The sequence below is a fragment of the Pan paniscus genome, chromosome 2, assembly GCF_029289425.2.
Source record: "Pan paniscus chromosome 2, NHGRI_mPanPan1-v2.0_pri, whole genome shotgun sequence".
Classification (NCBI taxonomy): domain Eukaryota; kingdom Metazoa; phylum Chordata; class Mammalia; order Primates; family Hominidae; genus Pan; species Pan paniscus.
The window spans coordinates 41,521,152-41,548,176 of NC_085926.1; the positions used below are offsets into that span (position 1 = coordinate 41,521,152).

At 39.8% G+C, this 27,025-nt stretch overlaps 1 protein-coding gene across 9 annotated transcripts in view; it reads right to left on the reverse strand.

Moving 5' to 3' along the window:
• The window catches only part of ULK4 (unc-51 like kinase 4), a 721,105-nt gene that overhangs the window by 319,971 nt on the left and 374,109 nt on the right, over positions 1–27,025 (reverse strand). For all 9 annotated transcript variants that reach the window (XM_055109707.2, XM_055109709.2, XM_034956180.3 and 6 more), the window contains one exon: positions 3,474–3,579. In XM_055109707.2, coding sequence (XP_054965682.1) covers positions 3,474–3,579 — 106 coding nt within the window. The remainder of the gene's footprint in view (positions 1–3,473; positions 3,580–27,025) is intronic.

Sequence of the window (27,025 nt, forward strand, 5' to 3'; positions counted from 1 at the left end):
CTGTATTAGGTGCACATATATTTAGGATAGTTAGGTCTTCTTGTTGTATCACCCTTTACCATTATGTAATGGCCTTCTTTGTCTCTTTTCATCTTTGTTGGTTTAAAGTCTGTTTTATCAGAGACTAGGATTGCAACCCCTGCTTTTTTTTGCTTTCCAATTGCTTGGTAGATCTTCCTCCATCCCTTTATTTTGAGCCTATGTGTGTCTCTGCATGTGAGATGAGTCTCCTGAACAAAGCACACTGATGGGTCTTGATTCTTTATCCAATTTGCCAGTCTGTGTCTTTCAATTGGGGCATTTAGCCCATTTACATTTAAGGTTAATACTGTTATGTGTGAATTTGATTCTGTCATTAGGATGTTAGCTGGTTATTTTGCTCGTTAATTGATGCAATTTCTTCATAGCATCGATGGTGTTTGCAATTTGGCATGTTTTTGCAGTGGCTGCTATAGGTTGTTCCTTCCCATGTTTAGTGCTTCCTTTAGGAGCTCTTGTAAGGCAAGCCTGGTGGTGACAGTCTCTCAGCATTTGCTTGTCTGTAAAGGATTTTATTTCTCCTTCACTTAGGAAGCTTAGTTTGGCCAGATAGGAAATTCTGGATTGAAAATTCTTTTCTTTAAGAATGTTGAATATTGGCCCCCACTCTCTTCTGGCTTGTAGGGTTTCTGCCAAAAGATCTGCTGTTAGTCTTTGGGCTTCCCTTTGTGGGTAACCCGACCTTTCTCCCTGGCTGCCCTTAACATTTTTTCCTTCATTTCAACCTTCGTGAATCTGACAATTATGTGTCTTGGGGTTGCTCTTCTCAAGGAGTATCTTTGTGATGTTCTCTGTATTTCCTGAATTTGAATGCTGGCCTGCCTTACTAGGTTGGGGAAGTTCTCCTGGAAAATATCCTGAAGAGTGTTTTCCACCTTGGTTCCATTCTCCCCATCACGTTCAGGTACACCAATCAAAAGTAGATTTGGTCTTTTCAGATAGTCCCATATTTCTTGGAGGCTTTGTTCGTTTCTTTTTACTCTTTTTTCTCTAAACTTGTCTTCTCGCTTTATTTCATTAATTTGACCTTCAGTCACGGATACCCTTTCTTCCACTTGATTGAATTGGCTACTGAAGCTTGTGCATGCGTCACGAAGTTCTCGTGCCATGGTTTTCACCTCCTTCGGGTCATTTAAGGTCTTCTCTACACTGTTTATTCTAGTTAGCCATTCGTCTAAACTTTTTTCAAGGTTTTTAGCTTCCTGGAGATGGGTTAGAACATGCTCCTGTAGCTTGGAGAAGTTTGTTATTACCGACCTTTTGAAGTCTACTTCTGTCAACTTATCAAAGTCATTCTCTGTCCAGCTTTGTTCCGTTGCTGGAGAGGAGTTGCGATCCTTTGGAGGAGAAAAGGTGCTATGGTTTTTAGAATTTTCAGCTTTTCTGCTCTGGTTTCTCCCCATCTTTGTGGTTTTATCTACCTTTGTTCTTTGATATTGGTGACCTATAGATAGGGTTTTGGTGTAGATGTCCTTCTTGTTGATGTTGATGCTATTCCTTTCTGTTTGTTAATTTTCCTTCTTACAGTCAGGTCCCTCAGCTGCAGGTCTGTTGGAGTTTGCTGGAGGTCCACTCCAGACCCTGTTTGCCTGGGTATCACCAGCGGAGGCTGCAGAACAGCAAATAATGCAGAACAGCAAACATTTTTGCCAGATCCTTCATCTGGAAGCTTCATCCCAGAGGGGTACCTGCTTGTATGAGGTGTCTGTCGGCCCCTTCTGGGAGGTGTCTCCCAGTTAGGCTACAAGGGGGTCAGGGACCCACTTGAGGAGGTAGTCCGTCCGTTCTGAGAGCCCAAACACCATGCTGGGAGAACCACTGCTCTCTTCACAGCTGTCAGACAGGGACGTTTCTTCTTCTTCTTCTTTTTTTTTTTTTTTTTTTTGAGACAGTGTCTCACTCTTGTACCCTAGGCTGGAGTGCAGTGGTGCAATATCGGCTCACTGCAACCTCCACCTCCCCACTTCAAGCGATTCTCCTGCCTCAGCCTCCCGAGTAGCTGGGACTACAGTCACCCGCCACCACACCTGGCTAATTTTTCTATTTTTAGTAGAGATGGGGTTTTACCACGTTGGCCAGGCTGGTCTCGAACTCCTGACCTCAAGTGATCCGCAAGCCTCGGCCTCCCAAAGTGCTGGGATTACAAGCATAAGCCACTGCACCCAGCCAGAAAAGCATTTGTTTTTTATAAATCGAGTGTAACCTAAGTGTACAGGGTTTATAAAGTCTACAGTAGTGTACAGGAACATCCTAGGCCTTCACATTCACTCCCCACCCAGTCACTGACTCCCTCAGGGCAACTTTCAGTCCTTCAAGCTCCATCCATATTAAGTGCCCTATACAGGTGTATCATGTTTTATCTTTTATATCATATGTTTGCCACACCTCTTCTGTGTTTAAATTCACAATATTTCTATGTTTAAATATACAAATACTTACACCTCTGTGTTAAAAGTGACTACAGTATTCAGCACAGGTTTGTAGTCTACGGGCAATAGGCAATAAATACCATACAGCCTAGGTGTATAGTAGGCTACGCCATCTAGATTTGTGTAAGTACAAGCTATGGTATTCACACAATGATAAAACTGCCTAATGGTGTGTATCTCAGAACAGATTGCTGTAGTTACGTAATGCATGACTGTACATGATTTTTAGAATTTTAACAGTACAGAAATGCATAAGATATAAAGTAAACCACTGTCAACTCATCCAGTCTCATTTTCCAAGGCGCTTTTGGTCATATCTGTTTTTATTTTGATTGGCAGTCTTATGGTTCAAATGTTTTCCCCTCCAAAACTCATGCTGCCCCTTAATTCCCATTATAATGGCATTAAGAGGATGGGAAATCCAACTATGGTATTTGAGAGGTGAGAACTCTGAGAAGTAGTTAAGATTAGATGAGGTCATTAGGATGGGATATTAGTCACTTCATAAGAGGAGGAAAAGAAACCTAAGCTAGCAAGCTCAGCCCCCTCACCATGTGATGCCCTACACTGCCTTTGGACTCTGCAAAGAGTCTCCAACAGCATGATGGACCTCACCACATGCAGCCCCTCAATCTTGGACTTCTCAGCATCTAGAACTGTACAAAATAGATTTCTTTTTGTTTTAAATTACTCAGTCTCAGGTAATCCATTATAGCAACGGAAAACAGATGAAAACAGATAGCAATCAGTCTAAATACTATGATTACACCTCTATTTCTTGGTTTGTCATCTTTAAGCAGTGACTATTGACTTTATGCCATTAAGAGAATGAATTAACTTAGAGAAACCATCCCACAATTCCAAATTTTGCTAGTAATATTACTTAAAAATTCTTATCTATTTTGACTCATCAACTTTAAGTGGTACTTCTAGACTCCATGCTATATAAGATGAAGAAATGAATAGGCAAAACTTGATCAGAGAGTAATTCTATGAGGCATTTACCTTGTTCATAAAGTAGTTCCATATTCGAATTTTTGCAGGCAACTAGATTGCTGAGTAATGCAATCACACTTTGCATGGTATTACCCAGAATGCTCTCCTGATGTTCCTGCAATAGATCATAATTTCCATCATAACCATACAGAAATACAATTACATCATCATAAAGACAAATAAGCAAATGATGTCCACTGCTTCATTCTTTGCACAAGGTTAAATGATTACCTTTTTGCACTTTAATGAAGCACATCCTTCTATGTTAAGACAAATCCCATCAGTGAGTTAAGTGAGCTGGGAGGGAGGGTAAATCACCCAGACACCAGTGCTGCAGCACAGACTTCCCTGCCCATGAGCTGAGAGATAACACATGGTCCTCCATGCTTTAGGTGGGTAACAAAGGAATTCAAGTATGTAGAACTCAGAAGATCATGCTTGAAGATGAGTTTGATATCACAAAAGAAAACTACTTCAAGCAAATATTTATGCAGTTTCAATATTATGCTGGTACTGATATTTTTCCCACTTTAGTACATTTGATCTGATTTATTACTGCTTTAGTGCAATAAACTACATTTGGACCTAAAAGAGTGGATTGTGAATTTTGCTTTCCTCAACACTTAGCATCATATAGTAGGCAGTAACTTAGGTCCTAAAGAGAATGGAAAATGAGTTATTCTTTAGTTGCAATTTCTCATTTTAAAGGCAGAATCATTTCTTTGTAATTTTTAAAGGGTCTTACAAACAACTTGCTTTTCTTTTGTTCCCTTTTTCATTGCTGTGAATATTTTTTAAAATTAAGCAATTAACACAGATTATAATTGAAATTATTAAATTTCATAAAATTCAAAAATAAAGAGGCAGTCTTTGCAGTCTGAAACTAGGATGAGGCAAGAGAGACACACGAGGTGCAAAATGTAAGGTAGTACTCCTCACTCTCAGGTTCCTGTAAGTACCCACTGACAGTGAGGACTCCTAGGAGTCTAGCTTGCCCTGCTCTACGTCCTGCACCCATTCACCATGACTATTCTGCTAATAACTAGTCCAACCCCGAAAAGCAACAAGCATATTAATTAGTAGGCTTGATCTAGACCTTTTTATATTCATTTTCTCCACCCCTCACCCACAGAGAAACATATGGTTTGCTGTTGGGTTGTTTTTTTAACATATAGCTATTTTGTGCCAGGCACTGTAGTAGGCACTTGAGGTATGCCAGTGAACAAAGTCCCCTATCCTCACATAAATAGACAACAAAAAGCGTAATAAAAAAGTGAACCATATAATGTATTAGAAGATAGCAAGTACTCTGGCAAAAAAGAAAAAAGCAGAGCAGAGAAGCAAGGTTCAGAGGGCAGCAGTGGGACTGCATATGATTTGAAATAGGGTTCTCAGGGTAAGACTCATTGAGAAGGTGTCACTTAACAGATTTTTTTTTTTTTTTTTTTTTTTTGAGATAGAGTCTCGCTCTGTCGCCAGGCTGGAGTGCAGTGGTGCGATCTCGGCTCACTGAACCTCCACCTCCTGGGTTCAAGTGATTCTCCTGCCTCAGCCTCCTGAGTAGGTGGGACTACAGGCATGCACCGTCATACCCGGCTAATTTTTTGTTTTGTTTTGTTTTTTGTATTTTTAGTAGAGACAGGGTTTGACTGTGTTGGCCAGGATGGTCTCGATCTCTTGACCTCGTGATCCATCTGCCTCAGCCTCCCAAAGTGCTGGGATTACAGGCGTGAGCCACCACGCCTGGCATTTAACATAAATTTTATTTTACTTTTTAAATGCTGAAGCCTCTTGGTATCTCTTAATTGATTTTAATAAGCTTTTCTTTTGAAATAACTTTAGCTTTATAGAAGAGTTTCAAAGATAGTACAGAGAGTTTCCATATACCCATCACCCAGTTTTCCCTCATGTTAACATCTTACCCTAACCGTGTTGTATCTATCAAAACTAAGACATTTACACTGATACTAACAACTCAGCTACAGACTATTCAAGTGGCACCAGTTTTCCACCGATGGCCTTTTCTGTTCCAGAATTCAATCAAGGATCCTATTTTACACTCAGGATTATTCATTTTTGCAACAAATACTAAGTGCCAACTATTCCAGGTAGTTGGCTTACATCAGTGAACAAAACAGAAAAAAAGCCCTGCCCTTATGGTGTTTACCTTGTACCAGGAGGAGAAGACAATAAATAACAAATAATTATAAGACATGTTAGAAGGTGATATACACTATGAGACAAAATAGGGAACAGGATAAGGCGGCTTGGGAGTGCTGCAGGGGAAGCTGCAATGCTAGAGCAAGCAAAGCATAGCTCCTTCAGAAAATGACATCTGAGCAAAGATTTAAAGAAGTAGACATATGTTTATTCTCCTAATATACTTCTAGACTCTGTCAGCTAAGTTTCTTTAGGATTGTTGCATCTATGTTCATAAGTGATACTGACTTATAAGTGACACCCTCTTCTGATTTTACTATCAATCTCATGCTAACCTTGTCCACCCATTTTATTCCAAATATATTTATTGTGCATCTAATATGTGTTTCTAGGAGATCTGGCAGAACTCACTCATACAAGCAACTAGCTAGCCTCCATATATTTCTACCAGTTGTGTGGAAAAACACACATAAACTCTTAAGTGGTTTTTCTCTTCTCTCACTCAGTAATAATCAACACAGGAGACTTCTGTGACCAAATGTGTGGGATTTTCCCCACACACGAAGCAAGCAATCGATTCTGCAGCTGACACAAGCTGAGCGTTCTCTACTTCAACTCCACAAAATCTACCGGGAAACAGTATCAGACCCCATAGGGCGAGGGCTCAGTCCCACAAGGCTACACCCTCCTTCCCACTTCAAACACTCATCACAAGTCTGGACCTCTGGAACTTCTGACCCACCAGAGTCAAGTTGGGTTTCCCATGACTGCCTCTTTGGCTTCAATTAATTTACTAGAGTGGCTTACAGAACTCAGGAAAACACGTTTACCATTTTACTATAAAGGACATTACAAAAGACATGGATGGAGAGATGCACAGTGCAAGGTATGGGGGAAGAACTGTGGAGCTTCTGTGTCTTCCCCGGGCACACCACCCTCCAGCAACCTGTACATATTCAGCTATCTGGAAGTTCTCTGAACTTCGGGGTTCTGTTATAGGTCCTTTGGGGTTTTTATGGAAGCTTTGTTATGTAGGCAAGACTGATTATATCACTGGCCATGAGTGATCAACTTAACCTCAGCCCCTCTCCCCTCCCCAGAGGGTGGAGATTGGGACTGAAAGTTTTCAGCCCTCTAATGTTGCCTTGGTCTTTCAGGTGACAAGCCACCATCCTGAAGCTACCCTAGGGGATGCCAGCCATCAACTCATTAGCATACAAAAAGACAGCACCTGAAGACAGAGTTTCTGAGGATTTTAGGAGTTGCATGCTAGGAAACAGGGGTGAAGATCAAATACATACTTCACAGTATCATACCAGTGGACCTTAAAAAAAACTGAAAAACAAAATACTTCTACTCAGGCATCTACAACATCTTGACCCAATTTGGTTATGTCTATTTTCCTAGAAAACCATCTACAACATCCAAATTTTCACACATATTGTAATAAAATCCTACAAAGAATTCTATTACACCTTCACAAAATTTCCCTGGCCCCTATTTATATTGCCTTTTACACCGTGTCCTCTCTCTTGTTGATCAGACTCACCAAAGCTTGATCTATGCTATCAGACTTTTCAAGGAACCACCTTTCCATTTGAATGACTACCCTACATTTTTTTTTTGAGTTAGTCATTATGAATGACTAACGAATTTCCCACTTCTCTCTCCTAGGTATACAGTAGAATGGCATTTCCCCGCCTGCTTGGAAAATGACACTAGTGATGAAAATGACACTTGCTTTGGCCAATTAAACTTACATGGGCAGAAGCATTAAGCGCCAGTGACAGCTTCATCATCCTATCTTTTCCTCTGCCCCATGACCTTCTAGATGATGAGGCTTCTAATGGCCTGCGTATCAGAGTGAGAACATGAAGCAGAGAATACAGGAACCTCTTGATTGGACACGTGGTTTCCAAGGCTTACAAAAATACCCACACCGCATCTGATTCTGAAACTGCTTTCTCAGCAGATTTGTACCTCCCACTGATGAGAGCCACTTGATTTCATACGGGTTTCGCCATGTATGCCGTTGTTTAACACAAGACAAAGTGTTTGCTTTCCAAATACTGATGTCTAAAAATTTTGAACTTCAGAAACACACGCTTAAGAGCACTTTTGCAGTGAACATTAATGTTTGAATGTTTCACTGACACCAGCTTAAGAAGATTAATGTGGAAGCGATGGTCTGCCACCAATTTCATCTAATTATTCTTACAGTTGGTTGGAAGGAAAGGGTGATTAATAAGCACCAAGATGACACTACATGTTACTTGTGATAAAGTAACCAACGATACATAGAAAACCTTTTCTTGTGAAGAAAGTGGAGCTAATAAATCTTTTATTTTTGGTCCCATTTGGTAAAATGACACATACTGCTCCTTGTTCAAAGACCCATCTGTCAGCAAATATAGGTCAGTCTTACTAGAAATAAATCTATTGTTTCTTTGAGATACACATTTTTGTAACTAAATGCACATTTTCTATAATACCCTTGGCAACTACTTTGCTCATTCTGAAGCCAATACTCCAGCTTTTCCTGTACTCATGAGTGAGTGCCACCTGTTGATATAGGTACTTCCTTCAATACAAAAGCTAACTCACCCTGGACACTAAGAACACAGAATCAGATCCCAGACAATCAGGTCCCAGGACCCCCTGGCCTGGAGATCCCAGAGTCACTGAAGAATAAAGGCCCCTGCCTGCCCCACTACTCAATCTGCAGAGGGGTATAAAACTAAGGTACACTCTGATTATCAAACTTCCCCACTAACATTATTACTAGGAGTACTTAGAGAAAAATATTTGATGCACAGAATAAAAAAAGAGATGAATAATCCCATAATCAGTCTGGAGGAAACTGTTCCACTTCTATTCTAGACGTTATTAAAAACAGTTTTCTTTATTGTCTTTGTTGGTTTATAAACTATCCATAGATCATGAACTTTGCTCAGAATAAAGTGAGGGCTTTATAAAAATTATGTTACAGAATTATCTTTACTTGCTCTTCCCTCTTACAGGTATATATGCCTTCTTGCATAGTGCAGCGGAGGGAGACCTTGGAGCACAGTAATTGCTTCTGCTCAAGATGATGACATGGTTCTCTAGGTGAAATAAGAGAGCTACTGCTCTGGCCTAGAGCATCATTTCCCCAAAAAGAATGCTAAATCCATGCAAAGGACAGTTGAGCAGGTGTAAATGTGAATTAAGCATACTTCTATTAACTTGTATCAAACTGTACTATTTCATTTATCTTAGCAGCTTTAATAAGGTTTTTTTCTGGTTCACAATCTTATTAGCTTATGGGGGTAAACTGTGCATTGAAAAACATTACATTTGCCTCTTTAAGTCAGAGGAGAGGAATATATGAAAAGAGAAAACATGAGAGTAAACATGTGGGGCTCGATTTCTTCTTGGACATAACTGGAAGACTGGTGGAAAGAGACAAGGGCACACATGTTTCGTTCAAAGACCACAGGTCAGAGTTGGAGGGGAGGGATGATTCTGACTAAAGACTATTTCATCATTAGATGCTCCTCTGGGAGAGTCCCTCCAACTTCTCCAAATTTAAGACTGAATCCCAGGGTAAAAGGGCAATACAGGAGATTAGGTAAAATCTTGATACATGTATTTTTTAAATCCTCAGAGCTCATTGATAAAGCAAGGAGTCTACACTTTTGGTGCCCTGATACATGCAAGGAGAGATGAAAGCAGGTGAAGACCTGCAACAAGGCCTTTGAGACAGGGTCAGGGGCCCAGTTATAAGCAGAGCTGCCACACGGGCCCGAGCTGGGGCAAGACAGCACTGATAATGTATTGAGAACTTACTATGTGCCATGTCCTGTACTCCACTTCACCTACATCATCTCATTCAACCCTTACAAAAACATGGAAGGGGCTATCATTCTACTATTTTTATCAGTAAGAATTGAGGTTAGTGAAGTCAAGTGTAACTTGCCAAACTCTTCATTGGTGAAGCTGGGATTTGGTCTATGGGATGGCAGAAACCTTGCCCCTAATCACCATGAAGCATTGCCTAGTGATCAGAGGAGGGCAGAGTGCCAGGGTCACCCAGGCCAGTGAGCACACTCCAGGTTAACCAACACCACCTGTGGACCCACAGTGTTACCTGGGAGGAACTGAAAGAAGCCCATAGTAGGCGGGGGTGAAAATCTGAGAAACACTAATCTAGGGCTGTAATGGTGATGCTTATCCTCTCTTTCATCCCACAATGTTCCCTGTCCCCTCCCCCCACCACTGGGATCTTCTAGCTTCAAAAGAGCCCTCAATGTTTTTCACTACACTGTAAGATATATAACCCACACGCCTGTAATCCCAGCACTTTCGGAGGCCGAGGCAGGCGGATCACAAGGTCAGGAGATTGAGACCATCCTGGCTAACACGGTGAAACCCTGTCTCTGCTAATACAAAAAAAAAAAAAAAAATTGGCCCGTCGTGGTGGCGGGTGCCTGTAGTCCCAGCTACTGAGGAGGCTGAGGCAGAACAATGGCATGAACCCAAGAGTCAGAGCTTGCAATGGGCCGAGATTGCACCACTGCACTCCAGCCTGGGCGACAAAGCAAGATTCCATCTCAAAAAAAAAAAAAAAAAAAAAAAGATATATAACCCAAGAAGCATGATATGGGTATTAGACAATTACAGGAAAGGAAAGAATGAAAGTATTGCCCAAAATAAAAATACGTACTAGGGCCACTATTCATACCCACATTATTCAGACACTTGTGTTCGCACTGGCTGATGGGAAAAAGAGGAAACGACTCACAGAAGATGGCATCATTGAGAGCCCACAAAAGGCAATCCCACTACACTTTAAGATTACGACGAAAATATTTAACTCCTTCATCCATAACCCATAAGCCCAGCTGACCTCATTTATGTGCCTAACACCACAGTGCATGGACATTTAATAAACACTTGATGGCTCTAATAAAACACAGCACTTGCCAGTAGAGATCATTAGAATTAAAGCAGCAAAATCCTAGTGTTTGACAACACAGATGAAACAACTTCATTAAAATGTACAGTTTCAGCAAATGAAAGGCAGGAGAGCACTGGACCCTGAAGAATCAGCCTTCTCAAAACTAATTGCTTCAGTGCTTAAAGAGGACAGCTCTGAAATACCAAGGGCACAGCAAGGAAACACTAGTGAAAAATGAGCAGCCTTTCCAAAGCAGTTTCACCGTAGACAGGGCATTCTATTTTACTGTGATATTTGACAAGGTAAATGCCACTGAAAGACTTCAGATGTCTGGATTAAAAGTTTGGTAAGGACCTAAATAGTCAAGGTAGAAAATACCTTTAACAACTAAAAGTAACAGTGAACCATGGTCACTCTCTTTTGCCTTTGGTTCAGGCCAGAATTTAACAATGAATTAACAGCTAATTAAAAGACCACAACTAATCGTAGGGATGAGAAACCACAGAGAGAATAAAGAGCAAAGCACACACACATGTTGGGCACGCAGCATCTACAATTTCTTAAAAATACATAGCACATCCTATTCAACACACGCTTAAACTACATTTCAGAAAACAAATTTACTGTTGCTCTAGAGAATGGTAGTCTACCATGCACTCCATGTACAATGGCGCCAAAGTGCTGCTCCAGGATGTAGTGGTGCATCCAGTCACTTTCTGTCACAAACATTCTCCTACCTGGCTAGATTCCTAGAGCTCTGAGACCCAAGCTCAGAAAAGTCTTCAGAGTATTCAAGTGAAATAAATATGTTTGAGGGGAAGAGGACACATTTCCATATTACTGATGATTTTTCACAAGGCTGTGTCACAGGCAGCTTAACCCAGCCTGACCAACATGGTGAAATCCCATCTCTACTAATAACACCAAATTAGCCAGGAGCGGTGGCACATGCCTATAATCCCAGCTACTTGGGAGGCTGAGGCAGGAGAATTGCTTGACCTCAAAAGGCAGAGGTTGCCGTGAGCCAAGATTGAGCCATTGCACTGCAGCCTGGGCAACAAGAGCGAAACTCCGTCTCAAAAAAACAAACAAACAAACAAACAAAAACTCAATGGAATCTAAATTGAGTTCATCTCCCTTTGCCTTCACACTTTCCTTTCTGTTTCCTCTTTCAATTGGAGGTCCCACAGCCCAGCCACCAGCCACAAACCTTAGAATCATCAGGACTACTGCCTCCCTATTGTCTCCCTCATCTAGTCAGCCACAAAGTACCCTCGAATCTCCCTTGAGCCCCTCTTGCATCTATCCTCTGCTCTCCATTCCCACTTACCTAACATCAGGCAATTGGCATCCTTAGCAGGGACCACAGTCTCCTAATGGGTGTCTCTACTTCCAGCTTCACCTCCACTACTGCTACCAGAGTCCTCTTTTTTTTTTTTTTTTTTTGAGACAGAGTCTTGCTCTGCCACCCAGGCTGCAGTGCAGTGGCATGATCTCAGCTCAATGCAAGCTCCGCCTCCTGGGTTCATGCCATTCTCCTGCCTCAGCCTCCCGAGTAGCTGGGACTACAGTTGCCTGCCACCACGCCTGGCTAATTTTTTGTATTTTTTTCTAGTAGAGATGGGATTTCACCGTGTTAGCCAGGATGGTCTCAATCTCCTGATCTCGTAATCCACCTGCCTTGGCCTCCCAAAGTGCTGGGATTACAGGCGTGAGCCACTGTGCCAGGCCCCAGACTCCTCTTTCTAAAGTGGCAGAGACTCTGTCTCCAGCTGTGGGGCTTAAATCTGGAAGGCTGTAGGCCAACGCAGGGAACACTGGTTTACAGTAGGCCCAAAGTCATTGCTACCACAGCCCAGTTTCTGTCCACAGCCCTGGTTGGATTTAAACCCCTGAAAGGAGGGGAAGCCACAAAAATCATCGGACAGCAGATGCAGGGGTGTTGTTACTCCAGTGCTTTCAATCCGGCATTATGATGTGGGAAACATTCTCATGGCTTTTTGTACCAAATACTGACCCGAAAGGGTGAGAAACAGGGAAGGGAACAAGTTGAATTAAATTGAAAGGGCACAGGCTAATTTAAAATTAATTCAGTCATTTACCTCATAAATATGTATATGGATTTCCTAGGAAGAAAGACCAGGATTTAGGGGTCCACAGGGGGAATGTTTGGAGTAGAATGAAGGTGCTGGGGTAACTGCCCCTGGGCATTTGCTCTGTTAGTTGTGCAGCAGGTAAACAGCCCCTCTGCCAACGTGGTCGGGGCTTCTAGGGGTTGAGCAGGCTCTGACAGGGGCTGAGGAGGCAGAGGGAGAACACTGAAGCATGTTTTTCTCCCCTCGGTAGCCAAAAATGTATGGTGCTCTCACCCCAGGAGTCTGGAGGTATAGATTTAAGCCCCTTCTTTTATATGGGGCATCATCATTTGAAGGCTTCCTCCACCTTTCTGATCAAAGACATGAGAGAAGGCAACTTAAAATTATTTTTAAATTTGACTGACAGATACAGTAGAGGCCCTCTAGCAGTAGCAAATACAAGTTATGATTAGTGATACATTCCAGCTGGCACAGAAGGGAGTATTTGGATCATCTGGTACCATTTGCCAATCAGTATGCTGAGCTTGTCTTTAGATTTCCAGCCCTCATTCAACACCAATGGCAATGCGCTGCGAATGCCCTTCTGGCAGGTTAATTGTGTCACTTGGCTTTCCTAGCCCTACCCTTTCATGTTATTTAGGCTTTAGCAGGAAGCTTCCATCCTCTTGGCTCTCAATGTGGCCCTATGCCTCGAGGCAGGAGCAGTAGGCCAGAGCCAATGCTGCTCAGACAGGAGGACCCTGTCAGTGGAGCCAAAGGGAAGCTGCCAGGACCAGCTCCCTAGGGATGGACTGTGCCCCTTTTATGTATCTGCCTGTAGTGTTGAAAGAGAGGGCAATCTGCCACACAACACACTATCTGAGCTAATGACCAGCCCAAAGTAGGGAGGACAAATGAAAAAATAGAACACATCCAGACACACAACTCCTTCAGCCTTCTCCTCACATCCCTGCCACTGTCGAAAAGTAAAAATAGCAATAAAAATAACAATAACAAAGTCCTAGCAAACTAATGTCACTCTTAAAAATTCAGGCCAGATGTTGTTTCCTGAAGCTGGTGTCTGTGGGGAAGGCTGCCTTGGGTTGAATAGTGTTTTCCTCACTTTCCTGTGCCTGCCTGCATCACTGTGGCCACCAAGTGTACAGAAACTATTGGTTAATCCCATCCCTCACCCAATGCTGAGTGCCTTGAGGGCAGGACTGGGACTTTTAATAGTGTCCCCTGTGCCTATGTGCAGTCCCTGGTACACCGTGGTCTCTGAAAAATTAATGAAAAAACAATCCTGCTCAAAGTTGCTTGGGTAAATACAGCTGCAGAAGGCATAGACGGTGTGAGAGCCTCCTTCTAGAAATTAACTAGTCAGTGACTAGAAACTGCCTTCAGTTAAGCAATTGATAAACATTTATTGAGCACCTAAAATTTGCTATGTAATGGTGTGAAGGAGAACTACAAAAGGATAAAAAAGGCCTTTCCCAAAATGCTTTCAGTTTATATTCACTTTTGAATAATGTTTGCAAAAACTGATAAATTCAGATTTTTTATTTTAAGTAAAATACACAAAATCTCTCACATGCTAAACACTGGTCAAGCACTCATGAAGCATTTGCACTGGCATGGAAAACATACACTCCTAAAATTCTGAAACAAATTTTAATGAAACACAACTTTAATGGGATTTTCTGTAAAAGATAACTGCTCACAAACATAAAGTGTCCCACCCGAAAGAAAGAAAATACCACAGTGAAAATAAATGGAAAGATTAATTACAAACAATTATCACAAGGCAGTTTTCAATTAGAGTTGTCTTTTACTGTGGGAGTGTGCAGATTTTTCCTAATGGGAGTTTACCAAGTGTTGGTACTCACAGTTTCAGTTTCTAAGAGGTACTAGTAAATCCTGCAGGAAAAATATTTCAGTGGGAATTGACTGGAAGTTTATTTAAAGCTAAAATTTTAAAGAATGTAAAAGCACAATGTGGTAGAGCAGAAAAAAAACCGGGCCAAGCCCAGTTCTAAGCCTTGGCCTGCCCCAAACCAGCTGGAAAGCCTAAAGCAAAGCAAGAAAATAAGCTACTAGACCTTGGAAGAATCTTAGAGACTTTTCTAGTTCAATCCTTTAATTTTTTAATTTTTAATTTTTGTGAATACATAAGAGGTGTATATATTTATGGAACATATGAGATGTTTTGATACAGGCATGTAATGCATAATAATCACATCAGGGGAAATGGGGGTATCCATCACCTCAAGCATGTATCCTTTGTGTCACAAATAATCCAATTATACTTTTATTTTAAAATGTACAATTATTATTGACTATACTCACCCTGTTGTGTTATCAAATACTAGGTCTTATCCATTCTTCCGCGCCCCCATTAACCATCCCCACCTCCCCCTCCAACCTCCCACTACCCTTCCCAACCTCTGGTAACCAACCACCCTTCTATTCTCTAGCTCCATGAGTTCAATTGTTTTTCAATCATTTAATTTTAAAGACAAAGAAATTGAATCTCTGAGAAAGGAATATAAAGCGGAGGGTCAGGGCTTAAAATTGCATCTTCCTTTCCCATTATCTCACAATTATTTACCTAAAAATCACATCAGGGCTTATAGAGTCAAAGGTGTACTTTTATACTTGATCTCAGCCAAAAGGCCAAGAAGAGATTCAAGGATGTAACTTTAAAACAGATAAATTTTTTGCCCACACTGGAGTAACACTGTAAACACTGCTCCCTGGAGCTGCACATTTGGTTGCCCTTAACACCTTCTTTGGCAGGTCAGCTCTTACTCCTGAACAGCAAGTGATGAATAGGCTATTCTGGAGCAAATGGGAATACCCCAACATAATGCATGCTGACCCTCAGGCCAGAAATACCTTTTGGATCTAATAGAATTTTTCAGTTTTTGCAGCAGAAGGCTATCTCTAAAGAGGTGATAGTCATCTTACAGTCAGGGTTGAAATTTTAACCCAAGAGCACCTTTCTCCAATAGAATATTCTAAGGAAGTAACTTACAACTGCAAGCATGTATGTTTATGATATGTTTAAAAATCAGCAGCAAAAGGCAACCTGGGTCTTTGTCACTCACCCTGGAATTTGCTGCACTTGGTATTTTAAGCATGATCATATTTCTGTTCCCAATTTCCATAACCGAAGGCAATCAGCTTACCTTTTCTTAGACTCTACTTAGATAATAACCATTATATTTGTTTAGTCACTTTGGAACACTCAATAAGCTCATTTTTGGCCACATAATGACACACGCTATACCATCTTGAAGAATTAATGGTTGCGACAGTATAAAATGATTCCAGGAATTTTTCATCTCTCAGATAATCTTTTGTGTCTTTACTGGCATATTTTTATTAACTGAAATTAGAAGAAACTCTAGATATAAGCATAAAGTGAGCAGTATTAATGTAGGTGAATAAATTAATAAATGTTGGTCCAAAATGTTGTGCTAAAGAATCACAGGAAGTGTCAATCAAGGAGTCTTGTGGTGGGAAAAGGTTTGGAAGAAGGGACTAATAAACCCACAGACCCTACACATAAGTATGGTATGTGCTGGACAAGTGGGAATAATAAGGAAATTCTAGAAGTCAAGAGACTGGCCAACTTGATCAAGGGAGAAAGTGACCATATATTGGCCAGTCTCAATTTCCAAAGTCCAGAAGAGAACTCTTCAGAGCTTAATTTCTTCAGTCAAGCTAGGTTGAGAGTTTCCCTAAGGGCCTTGAGAAATCAGGCGCAACCCAACCCTCCTCTTCAGTATCTATTCTGGGACAAATACTTATGGGGTTCTTGGCTATACGCTGAGTGTTTAAGACTCATCTGAGAAGCACTATTTGTCATGTCCACTGTTTCTGCATCAAAGCACCAGCCGTACAAGTCCACAAGAAGCCCTTTGAACAATGGAATGAGGAAATGGGAAAGAGGGAAAGGGAAGGCTTGGCGTTTTCATATTTTTAACCACTGTATTCCAATAAATGAGCTTCAGCTTTAAGGGTTTATATGTCGAAATGGCTTGATTAAATTTTCCTCATGAAAATGAAAGAGAAAACCAGAAATCAAAATGAGTGCTAAGAATGAAGGGACAGAGGAAAGGTTAAAGTGAGAAAGGATAGGGATAAGGAAGGAAGGAGGAACAGATGGCTTTACCCATGAAGAAAACTGAGTCCAATGAGGCTAAGCTCAGAATACAACGCCAGTTCCACAGATGCTAGCTCCAAAGGCCTCCCCATCACAAGGCAGCTATTCACTTCAATCTGGAACTAATATTTTTTGCTAAGAGTGAGTCAAAAGACCTGCTGACCCGCATGTTGGAGAGAGGTGCACAGACAGCAGCTCTGTTGCTGCCCTTGTGTTTTCCTGGCATGCCATTACCCAAAGACAGGGAGCAGAAAAGCAAGTGCAATCTTTCCCTTTCACTCTAACTCCAGGCACTTCAAGGCATTTCTTGACTCATGGAGCACACGTGTGAGGACTGCTTTCTTGTTGCCATACTCCCACCTGGCCACCCACTCAAAGTACACAGAGTAATGGTGTCACAGCCTCTTTTGCATGTGAATTTCGATTAGCTGCTAATGACTAGATGTGCCATCCCCTCAGGCTGACTGGCTGGTACGGAATCCTTCTGCCGCTGTGCATGACAATGGACAAGCGGCTGTCATGAGCTTGTATTTATAGGGGTTGAGCACAGAGGGGGTGCTGGTCTTTAGGAGACGTCCCTGAGCTTCAGGAACATCCATACATCATTCTGCACCATTCTGATTTCATTATTAGCCAATCTTATTAGATAATCTTAGAATCTTATCTCTCAGGGCACAAATAACAAGTTAAACCAATTATTATTATTTTTTAAACCTGTTTGGGGGGCATAAGAAATCATCTATATATTGAAATTTGGATAGTTTCATTTCCCCATACTCTGTAGTTCAACACAATGTAGGCTCTACTACATCAGGGCTAGGGACACCCCCAGAGAGAAAAATGCCAACAGCAACGACTCTGAACCACGGCATCCAAATCACTGTCACCAGATCCATTAAGGACAGAAAAAGAGGTAAAACTTTAGGTAGATGGAAACATGTTGTGTAAAACCATACAGGTGACAAGCCCTGTCCTTATAGCAACTAGAGCAGCCAGTTGCATCACTGTGCATCAGCTGCCTCATCCGGGTGCACAGCTGGGAGCCCGACCCAGAAGCAAGCAGCAGGGAAGGGCACTGAAGCCTCCAGATGCACACAAGGATGCCGGGAGAGAAGTGATCTTCTGAAGACTCAAGCTAACCTCCAAGGCCCTTTTCTGCCCTAACATTCTTTGATGCTAAACCCAATGCTGTATTTTTCCAAATTACTCCCAGGAAAGACCACACAGGGAGAATATTTGAATCAGAGGTTAAATAATGTCAAATTTTAACAATTCCTAAGCTTTATGACTACATTCAAACAAAACAGATCTGCACAATGTCAGTTTTATTTGTGGATTAAGGCAAAGATCATTCAAATACAAGTTTTAGCACAAGACTGGCATCCTCCATTCACCCTTTCCCAGAATATACACTAATCAACCCAAGAACAATATAAAATTGTAACATATAGCAAGAAAAAAAAATCCTCAGAAGCCTACCTTTCTTCACTCCCCCAAGGAATCCTATATACCAGAATCTAGCTAAGTTACCATAAAGTCCAACTTCATCACACAAATATTGGCCAGGGTAGGTGGGTGGGGAGGCAGGCAGAGAGTACGTTTACCTTCTCAATCATAGGGTTTTGCCATATAGAATGGAAAAAACAGAGGACCCATTTGGACACAATGAATGGATTATAGCTAAGCTCCAACATAAAAATAACAAGAGGTTTTAATGAGAACTTGTATACATTTAAAACACAAACATATATACACATAGATCTACAATAAACCCTTTACAAAATAATATGTGAACAATTTGTTGGTTTTTCATCATTTTGAATAGTCTTCCCTGCTAACATCCTTGTATCACAGAAAATAGACTACTTTGAAAAAAGTTAAAAAAAATAATCTCCACTGCACACAATTGAATGTCATTTCTTTGACAATCTATATGAACAGCAGGCTAGGCCAGGCCCACCCCAGGTCCTTACACTGGTCCCAAACCTACACCCAGACATGAGCCATTTGGGAGTTTCCCAACCAGGGCATGGTAGGTCAGACAAACGCAACAGGCTAAGGAGCAGTGCCATGTGCTAATCAAGGCATACCAGGAGAGAGGCCAGAGTGAGCTGAGAGGTATTAGGAAGGAGATGCAAATAATCTGGGCCAGAAGAACCAGCAGACTCGGAGAGGTCATGAACTTGGAGAGGAGCAAAGACTGTGGCTGCACAGATGAGATGAGACAAAGGTCTTGCGGTTGAGTGAAATGGGAAGTGACAAAGGCACACTGAGGCTTATTACTGTGAGCACCTGGCTAGAACTTCTGCAATGAACACTTAATCTTGGTGATAGGATTTAGCTGTGTCCCCACCCAAACCTCATCTTGAATTGTAGTGCCCATAATTCCCACGTGTTTTGGGAGGGACCCAGTGGGAGATAATTGAATCATGGGGGTAATTTCCCCATACTGTTCTCATAGTAGTGAATACGTCTCATAAGATCTGAAGGTTTTATAAGGGGAAACCGCTTTCGTTTGGTCCTCTGATTCTCCCTTCTCTGCTATTATGTAAGATGTGTCTTTCGCCTTCTGCCATGATTGTAAGACTTCCCCAGCCATGTGGAACTGTGAGTCCATTAAGCCTCTTTTTCTTTATAAATTACCCAGTCTTGGGTATGTGTTTATCAGCAACGTGAAAACAGACTAATACACTTGGTTAATAAGTACCTAGGATATTAATTTCTTTTGAATTCGGGGGATTAAAAACAAACTAGAAATACACTGTCATTATAAATCAGAGATATCACCTAAATTATGTCTGCATAGAGCAGGCAGAAGCAGAGGTACGTCAGCCTCACGGTCAGCCCCATAGAGCCTTTGCTGCCAGCTTCCTGGAGCTCTTCAACTCATCTCTGAGCAGGCCTTCATCACCTTGCTTTCTGCTTTCACACGGCCCTGCTGGCCTCTGGGCATTGATTTCAAACTGAACCAAAATAACTAGGCTCTACCTCTCTGGTTGGAAAGGCCAGCACCCTCTCCCTAGTTACAATAAACCAGGGGGAAATATTTTCTGGAAGTTTTTAAAGTGTGTGGATTCTTAACTACTCCTATTTGTCAAGTGCTACAAAACATAAAAGGTTAGTACTATTACTGATTCTATTATTGTCTACAAATATGATTTAGCTGTAGATATGCCTGAAGGCAAAGGGATAACTAGATGCATTCTTAAGAACCCTCTGAGCCTCTGCACTTTAGAAACATTCATCAATAAGTCTTACTTTTGTTTTCAACTTTAGAATCAAACTTTTTTGTGAAAGCTCTTAGGTAATGATATTTATGGCTTTCAGGAGATGGGGTGGGAGAGGGAATATATGAAATTCTGAATGTGAGACACTGATATCAAACAGCAGAAATGAAAGAACAGAGTACTATTAGCTATTTTTGTTTTTTAATGGAACTCACAGGCTTCTATATGCTCCCCAGAAATGCCTCAGAGCTGCGGTGTGGCAGGAAGCCTAAATGAGGTCTCAGAAAAGATAATGGAGCTTTAATGATGGAAATAGTAAGAAAATTAAATCTAATCATGTTCCATTAAACATGCTCTTAGCTCCCATTTTTACTAAATTATTTTATTATGAGTTTGCCTCTCTCTATTGAAATAACCTTTTACGGCAATTTGATTTGCAAGCATAAATAAGTCTCATTTATTTTCCACTATGAATCTCTGTGGGATTAATAAGAGATGGATCATCTAAAATTTTACCCATTCTGCTATCAGGAAGTAACCATTCAGAGGGATGAATACTTTGTTTTATATTTATATTTGTAAGGAAAGCATTATACTATAATTATAGTCTCACTCAACAGTAACATATTACCTGCCAGGGAGATGATGTTAGGCCAGGAAGCTCCTTCTATACCAGCCTCTCAAAAGGGCAGCCAGAATCATGCACACCTCAGGTATGGATCTGTCCCATGCTCCCAGTCACCTCACCTCCTCAGGCCATGGCCTCCTCATGCTTATCCTCCACTCTCACTCTTCGATGGACTTTTACCATGTTTGGAGTGCTTTGTTATAATTGACCAGAACTGCTTGACTATTTGCTTCTAACAGGATGCTCTTGCAAAGCCATCTAGATGTGGATCCTAGGGTATGGCATGGTGAATTGTAAACAATCATGCAATCTGTCAAAAGGTACACAAATGTGGGATGCAGCAGAGGAAGACAGAAATGGCTACAGCTCTGGTCTCTGCAGAGAACAGAAGCACCTGTCATATATGCAGACGGTGTTTTAAAGATTCTTTCCAAAACCTATTTGCTTCCAAAAAGTGTCATGATGAGAAGGCTAGAAGCCTAACTGAAATCACAATTCACTAATTAAGTGGTTCTCTGGGCCAAATCTTGATTGAGTCTATTAGAAACTAGAGGACTTAATGAGAAAAACCTCTGATTTAAAAAGAATTGTATCAATGGGAGAAGAGATTGGGAGAAGATTATACAAAGACCAGACATGAATCAATCCTTGTCTTCTAACTTTGTATTAAGATCTAAAGAGAGAAAAATAATATAAAGGATAAATTAATGAAGCAATTCTGAACTATGGGTCATAACATTTAGTGAAGATATAATAACTTTTTTCTTTTGAGAAAGAGTCTCACTTCGTCACCCAAGCTGGAGTACGGTGGTGTGAGCTCAGCTCTCTGCAACCTCCACCTCCCAAGCTCAAGTGACCCTCCCACCTCAGCCTCCCAAGTAGCTGGTACCATAGGTGCATGCCACTATGCTCAGCTAATTAATTAATTAGTAGAGATGAGGTCTCACTATATTGCCCAGGCTGGTCTTCAACCCCTGGGCTGAAGTGATCCTCCTTCCTTGATCTCCCAAAGTGCTGGGATTAGAGACATGAGCTACCATGCCTGGCCAAGAAATAACTATTAATATGTACATACCAAATAACACAGCAACAACTTTCATAAAGAAGAGATGTGGGAAGAAATTTGCAAAAACACACTAAAAGTAGGGTACTTTATTCACTTCCCTCAATCTAAGAAAGATGAAGTGGAAAAATTAGTAAAGATAAGATTTGAACAACATACTCAAGATACACATAATGTCAAATTCTAACTCATATAAACAGAATAACCAAGAACAATCTTCAAGTACACACAGGGAACTTATTAAAAGTAACAATAGCTAACAACCAACCTGAAGAAGAAATAAAGAAAACATTTCCATTTACAATAGCATCAAAAAGAATAAAATATTTAGAAATAACCCTAACCAAGGAGGCAAAAGACTTGTACACAAAAAACTATAAAACACTGCCAAAATCAAAGATACAAGAAATCAAAGATACAAAGAAATGGGAAGACATCCTGTGTTCATAGATCAAAAGATGTAATATTGCTCAAATGTCCACACTACTCAAAGTGATCTACCAGATTCAATGCAATCTCTATAAAAATTCCAATGGCATGTTTTTGTAGAAATAGAAAAAAACATCCTAAAATTCATATGAATTCTCAAAAGACCTAAAAAAGCCAAAAAATCTTGAAAAAGATGTACAAACTTCTCCAAGTTTTCTCACACTCACTGATTTCAAAACATACTACAAAACAACAGTAATCAAGACAGTACTGTACTGGCATAAATACAGACATATAAACCAATGGAACGAAACAAAGAGCCCAGAAATAAACCTGCGCATATATGGCCAAACAATCTTTGACAAGTTGCCAAGCTCACACAATGGGAAAATGAGATACTCTTTTCAACAAATGGCACTGGGGGAAACTGGATGTCCACATGCAAACAAATGAAGTTGAACTTTTACCTTATACCATATACAAAAATAAACTCAAAATGGATTAAAGACATAACTGTAAGCTCTAAAACGATAAAACTTCTAGAAGAAAACATAGAGGAAAGCTTTGGGACATTGAATTTGGCAATGATTTCTGTTATATGACACCAAAAGCACAAGCAACAAAATAAAAAGCAGATAAATGAGACCACATCAAATTTTAAAACTTTCATTCATCAAACGAAACAATCAACAGAGAGAAAAGACAACCTATGAAATGAGAGAAAATTTGTGCAAATCGTACTTCTGATGAGGGGTTACTATCTACATTGTATAAAAAACTCCTATATTTCAATAACAACAACAAAATTAAAAATAGGCAAAGAACTTGAATAGACAATTCTCTAAAGATGAAATAAAAATTGCCAACAAGCAGATGAAAAGATGCTCAGCATCACTAATTATAAGAGAAATGCAAATCAAAACCACAATGAGATATCAGCTCACACCTATTAGGATGGCCACTATAAAAAAAACACAAATGGTGAGGACGGGCAGAAACTGGAACCCCTGTACACTGTTAGTGGGAATGTAAAATGGTGAAACCATTATGGAAAACAGTATGGAGGTTACTCGAAACATTTAAAGTTTTCATTTGAACTAGCAATCACAATTCTGGGTATATATCCAAAAGAATTCAAAATAGGATCTCAAAGAGAGAATTGCCCATTCATGTTCACTGCTGCATTACTCACAGTAGCTAAGATATGGAATCAACTTGAGTGTCCATCAATGAATGGCTAGGGAAAATATGTTCTATATGCACATTGGAATAATATTCTCTTTAAAAAAGAAGGAAGTGTTGTTATTTGCAACAACATGGATGAATCTCAAGGACATTATGCTAAGTGAAATAAGCCAGTCACAAAAGGAAAAATGCTGTATGATTCCATTTCATAAAGTGTGTAAAGTAGTCAAAATCCTAGAAACAGAAAGTAGACAGGTGACTGCAAAGAGATTAAGGGAGGGAAGAGGGTTGAAAACAATGTTTAACGGAAACATAGTTTCAGTTTTACAAGATGAAACAAGTTCTAGAGATTCATTGTATGACAATGTGAATATACTTAATGTTAATAAACTTTACATTTAAAAATTGTTAAAATGGTAAATTTAATGTAATGTGGTTTTTGCCACAATAGAAAGATACTAAGGAAAAAAGTGGTCACAGAATCTGTTAAATGACATATGAGAATGTAGTCTGTGGGAAGAACTGCAGGAAAAACTATTTTTGTTTCTTCAATATCAGAAAGAAAGAAAAAGAAGGAAAAGATGAAAAGAACTTAAAAGATGTACTATCAATGTGAATTTATTCAAATAAACTGTAAAAAATCATTTAAAAGACATTGAAAATTTGAACATTGACTGGATATTTGATAGTATTAATAAATTATTAATACTTAGGGGCAAAAAACACACCACCACCAGCCATTTATTATCTTAGTTTCTGTAGGTCAGAATTCAAGGCAGGCTCAACTGGGTTCTCTACGTAGGGTCTCACAATACTAAAATCAAAGTGTCAGCTAGGCAGCACTCCTATTTAGAGGCTCCATGGAAGAATCCTCTTCTAAGCTCATCCAGATTGCTAACAGAATTCAGTTGATTGTGGTTGTAAGACTGAAGTGTCTGTTCTCTTACTGGCTGCTGGATGAAAACCACTATCAACTCCTAAAAGCCACTCTCAGGTCCTTGCTCCCTGGATCCTTCCATTCCAAACAGAATTCTCTGGCATTCATTCCTTCTCATATTTTGAGTATCTCTGATTTCCTATTCTGCAACCAACTGAAGAAACTACTTTTCTTTTAAAAGCTCATGTCATGAGGTTAGGCCCACCTGCATAATCTCCCTATCTTAAGGTCAACTGATTAGTAATTTAATTAAGTCTGCAAACTCCCTTTTGGTCTGTAGTGGGGCTAGAGCTCCTGGGTGACATATTAGAATTCTGACTGCCAGACTGATAAAATGCATTGAGGTTTAATTTGACTCCAGGTAGATATATAGCTTTGAAATACTGAGAAAGAACTATTACCTTATAGGTAATCAGAAAAAAGCTATGAAATATTCATTTGGTACCTTAGTTCCCTCAATTCCCAGTAGCCTTTATCTACTTGATTGTAACTAGATAAAGTCACATGAAGGCAAAGGCTAAATACTATTTATCTTGGTAGTCCTAGCACCTATGACCTAGCACAATACCAGTGCTTAATAATATTACTGTATGAATTGAAAACTGAAAACAGCACGATGCTCTTGTAAGTGTTGTTCATGTCACAGATAAAAGCTTTAAAATTAAATCTTTTTTAAATATCGGTTAATTAGCACTTATAATTTTTTAGCATTTAATATAATTTCCTCCAGTTTTTAAGTTGAAGACAATTGAAAAGTGATCTTCTGTTATTTTCTTTATAACAGATGACAATATATGATGAACAAAAGATTAAAATAATAATTAGTTTAAATACAGCTTAAGTCAGGAGCACTAATTATACAAAGACACTAGAAGTTCTTTTATCCAAAAGATTGCTGTTGAAATCAGGCTTTGGCCAGATTTAAGGACATCTGAGCAGACAGGCTTCAGGATGCCAGTGAAAGGTGCCACAATAGAACTGCAAACAAAAGAAGCAGGTGGTGAGGGAAAACAAAACAAAACAAAACACCACAATGGTCTACACTAAAGGAGCAAAAAGCAGGAGAAACATAGATACACAGATTATCTGACTGACAGTACATTTCATTTAATACATGATCCTCTGTAGAATGCAATTAATATATACTTTTTGGAACCTAAAAATATGTACTTGCATACAAACTTGCCTATATAACTTGATTTTTCAAAATTACATTCAATTCAAAGATAAAACGATTATGCTTTGAATTTTCAAATTTTCACAGAAAAATTATGACAAAATCATGGTGTTTGAAGCTAAAATAAACTATGGGACTGAGTTTACCACTCTGAACTTTTATCTATGGGCAAACTGAGGATCTGAGAAGAACAGGCAACCAAAGAGTGGCAAGAGAGGCCCAGGTCTCCTGTCTGCTAGCCATTCTAGCCTGGCTGTACATCACACAACCTCTGCATCTACCAAATAGCAGGACAAGTGCACAGACCCATTTTAATAACAAGACCTTATTCCCTAATGCATAAAGCTTATTTTATAATGTGATTTATACCAATAGACACAAATAATAATAATTTATGTTGATATATGAAATTTAAAAACACAAAAACTTAAGGTTACAGTTGACAAATTGGGCATCCAGTCATTTAAATAAATTTAGGTATGACAGTCATATATTTTAAGCCATGGTAATAAAGAAAACAAAATCAATGAAGTACTGAGTTCAATGTTTTTTAAGATGGTCCTAAGACTCAATCGCTATTTCCATTTAGCAAGTTCTCATTGAGCAGTATGTGTCCAGTGCCAGCTAGTGTTGTTGATGTTCAGCCACATGGTCCCTGCCTTTTGTTATTAACATTCTGGAAGGAGAATGAGACATGTCATAAAATGGATATTCTTGGACTTCACCTTCCAGCCACGAGGGATTAAGAGGATATGCAATTACCCTACCTCTGTCAAACACTAGAAAATTAGACAAATATTAAAAAAAAAAATAACTTAGCACAGGACTATGATCTCTAAAAGAGAAAAAAATAAGTGAGGTGAACCTACCACTGACCAGGTGTTCTACTATGAGGCAGTTTTCAGACAGAGACACAGTGAGCAGGAACCTATACAGAGTCCAGCAATCTAGATAAGTTAAGGAGAAGGCAAATAGAGTTTGAGGTGGTAGAATTCCAGAGAGAAGAGAGTTACACAGAGAAAAATAACATGGGAAATCTGTACAAAGGTTCCAGTGGATTTTTGAAATCAATCTGCATATGCACAGGAAAAAACACCACAAAGGCCAGGCCAAAAAAAAAAAAAAAAAAAAAATCCTAAGAAATGAGTTACTAGGTAGGAGTAAGAGAAACAATTCCCAGAGCTCACAGAAGGCCAGGGAATCACTGGAGTTCTCACCAGCCAGACCACAGAGGTCATGTTGAATATATAGTGCCTTTTGTAAAAATAATTCAGAATGGCAATGCCTTAGAAACAGAACAGCCTTACTCCTAAAATAAAGGCACTTCTAAATATGCCTTAGAAAAGCTTTAAAGCAAACCCCTAAAAAGTTAAAATAATCTAAAAGTAACTTTATTGCCTACCAGAAAAAAATCCAGCACTCTTTAGAAAAATCGATATGACAGACTTAATGCAAAATATACAATGTCAGAAATGAAATACTGCTAGACAAAAGAAGAAATGCAAGAATGGGACTCATAAAAAGAAAAATCAGTCAAAAAAATCAAGACCAGAAATGACAAATAGTCCAAGTT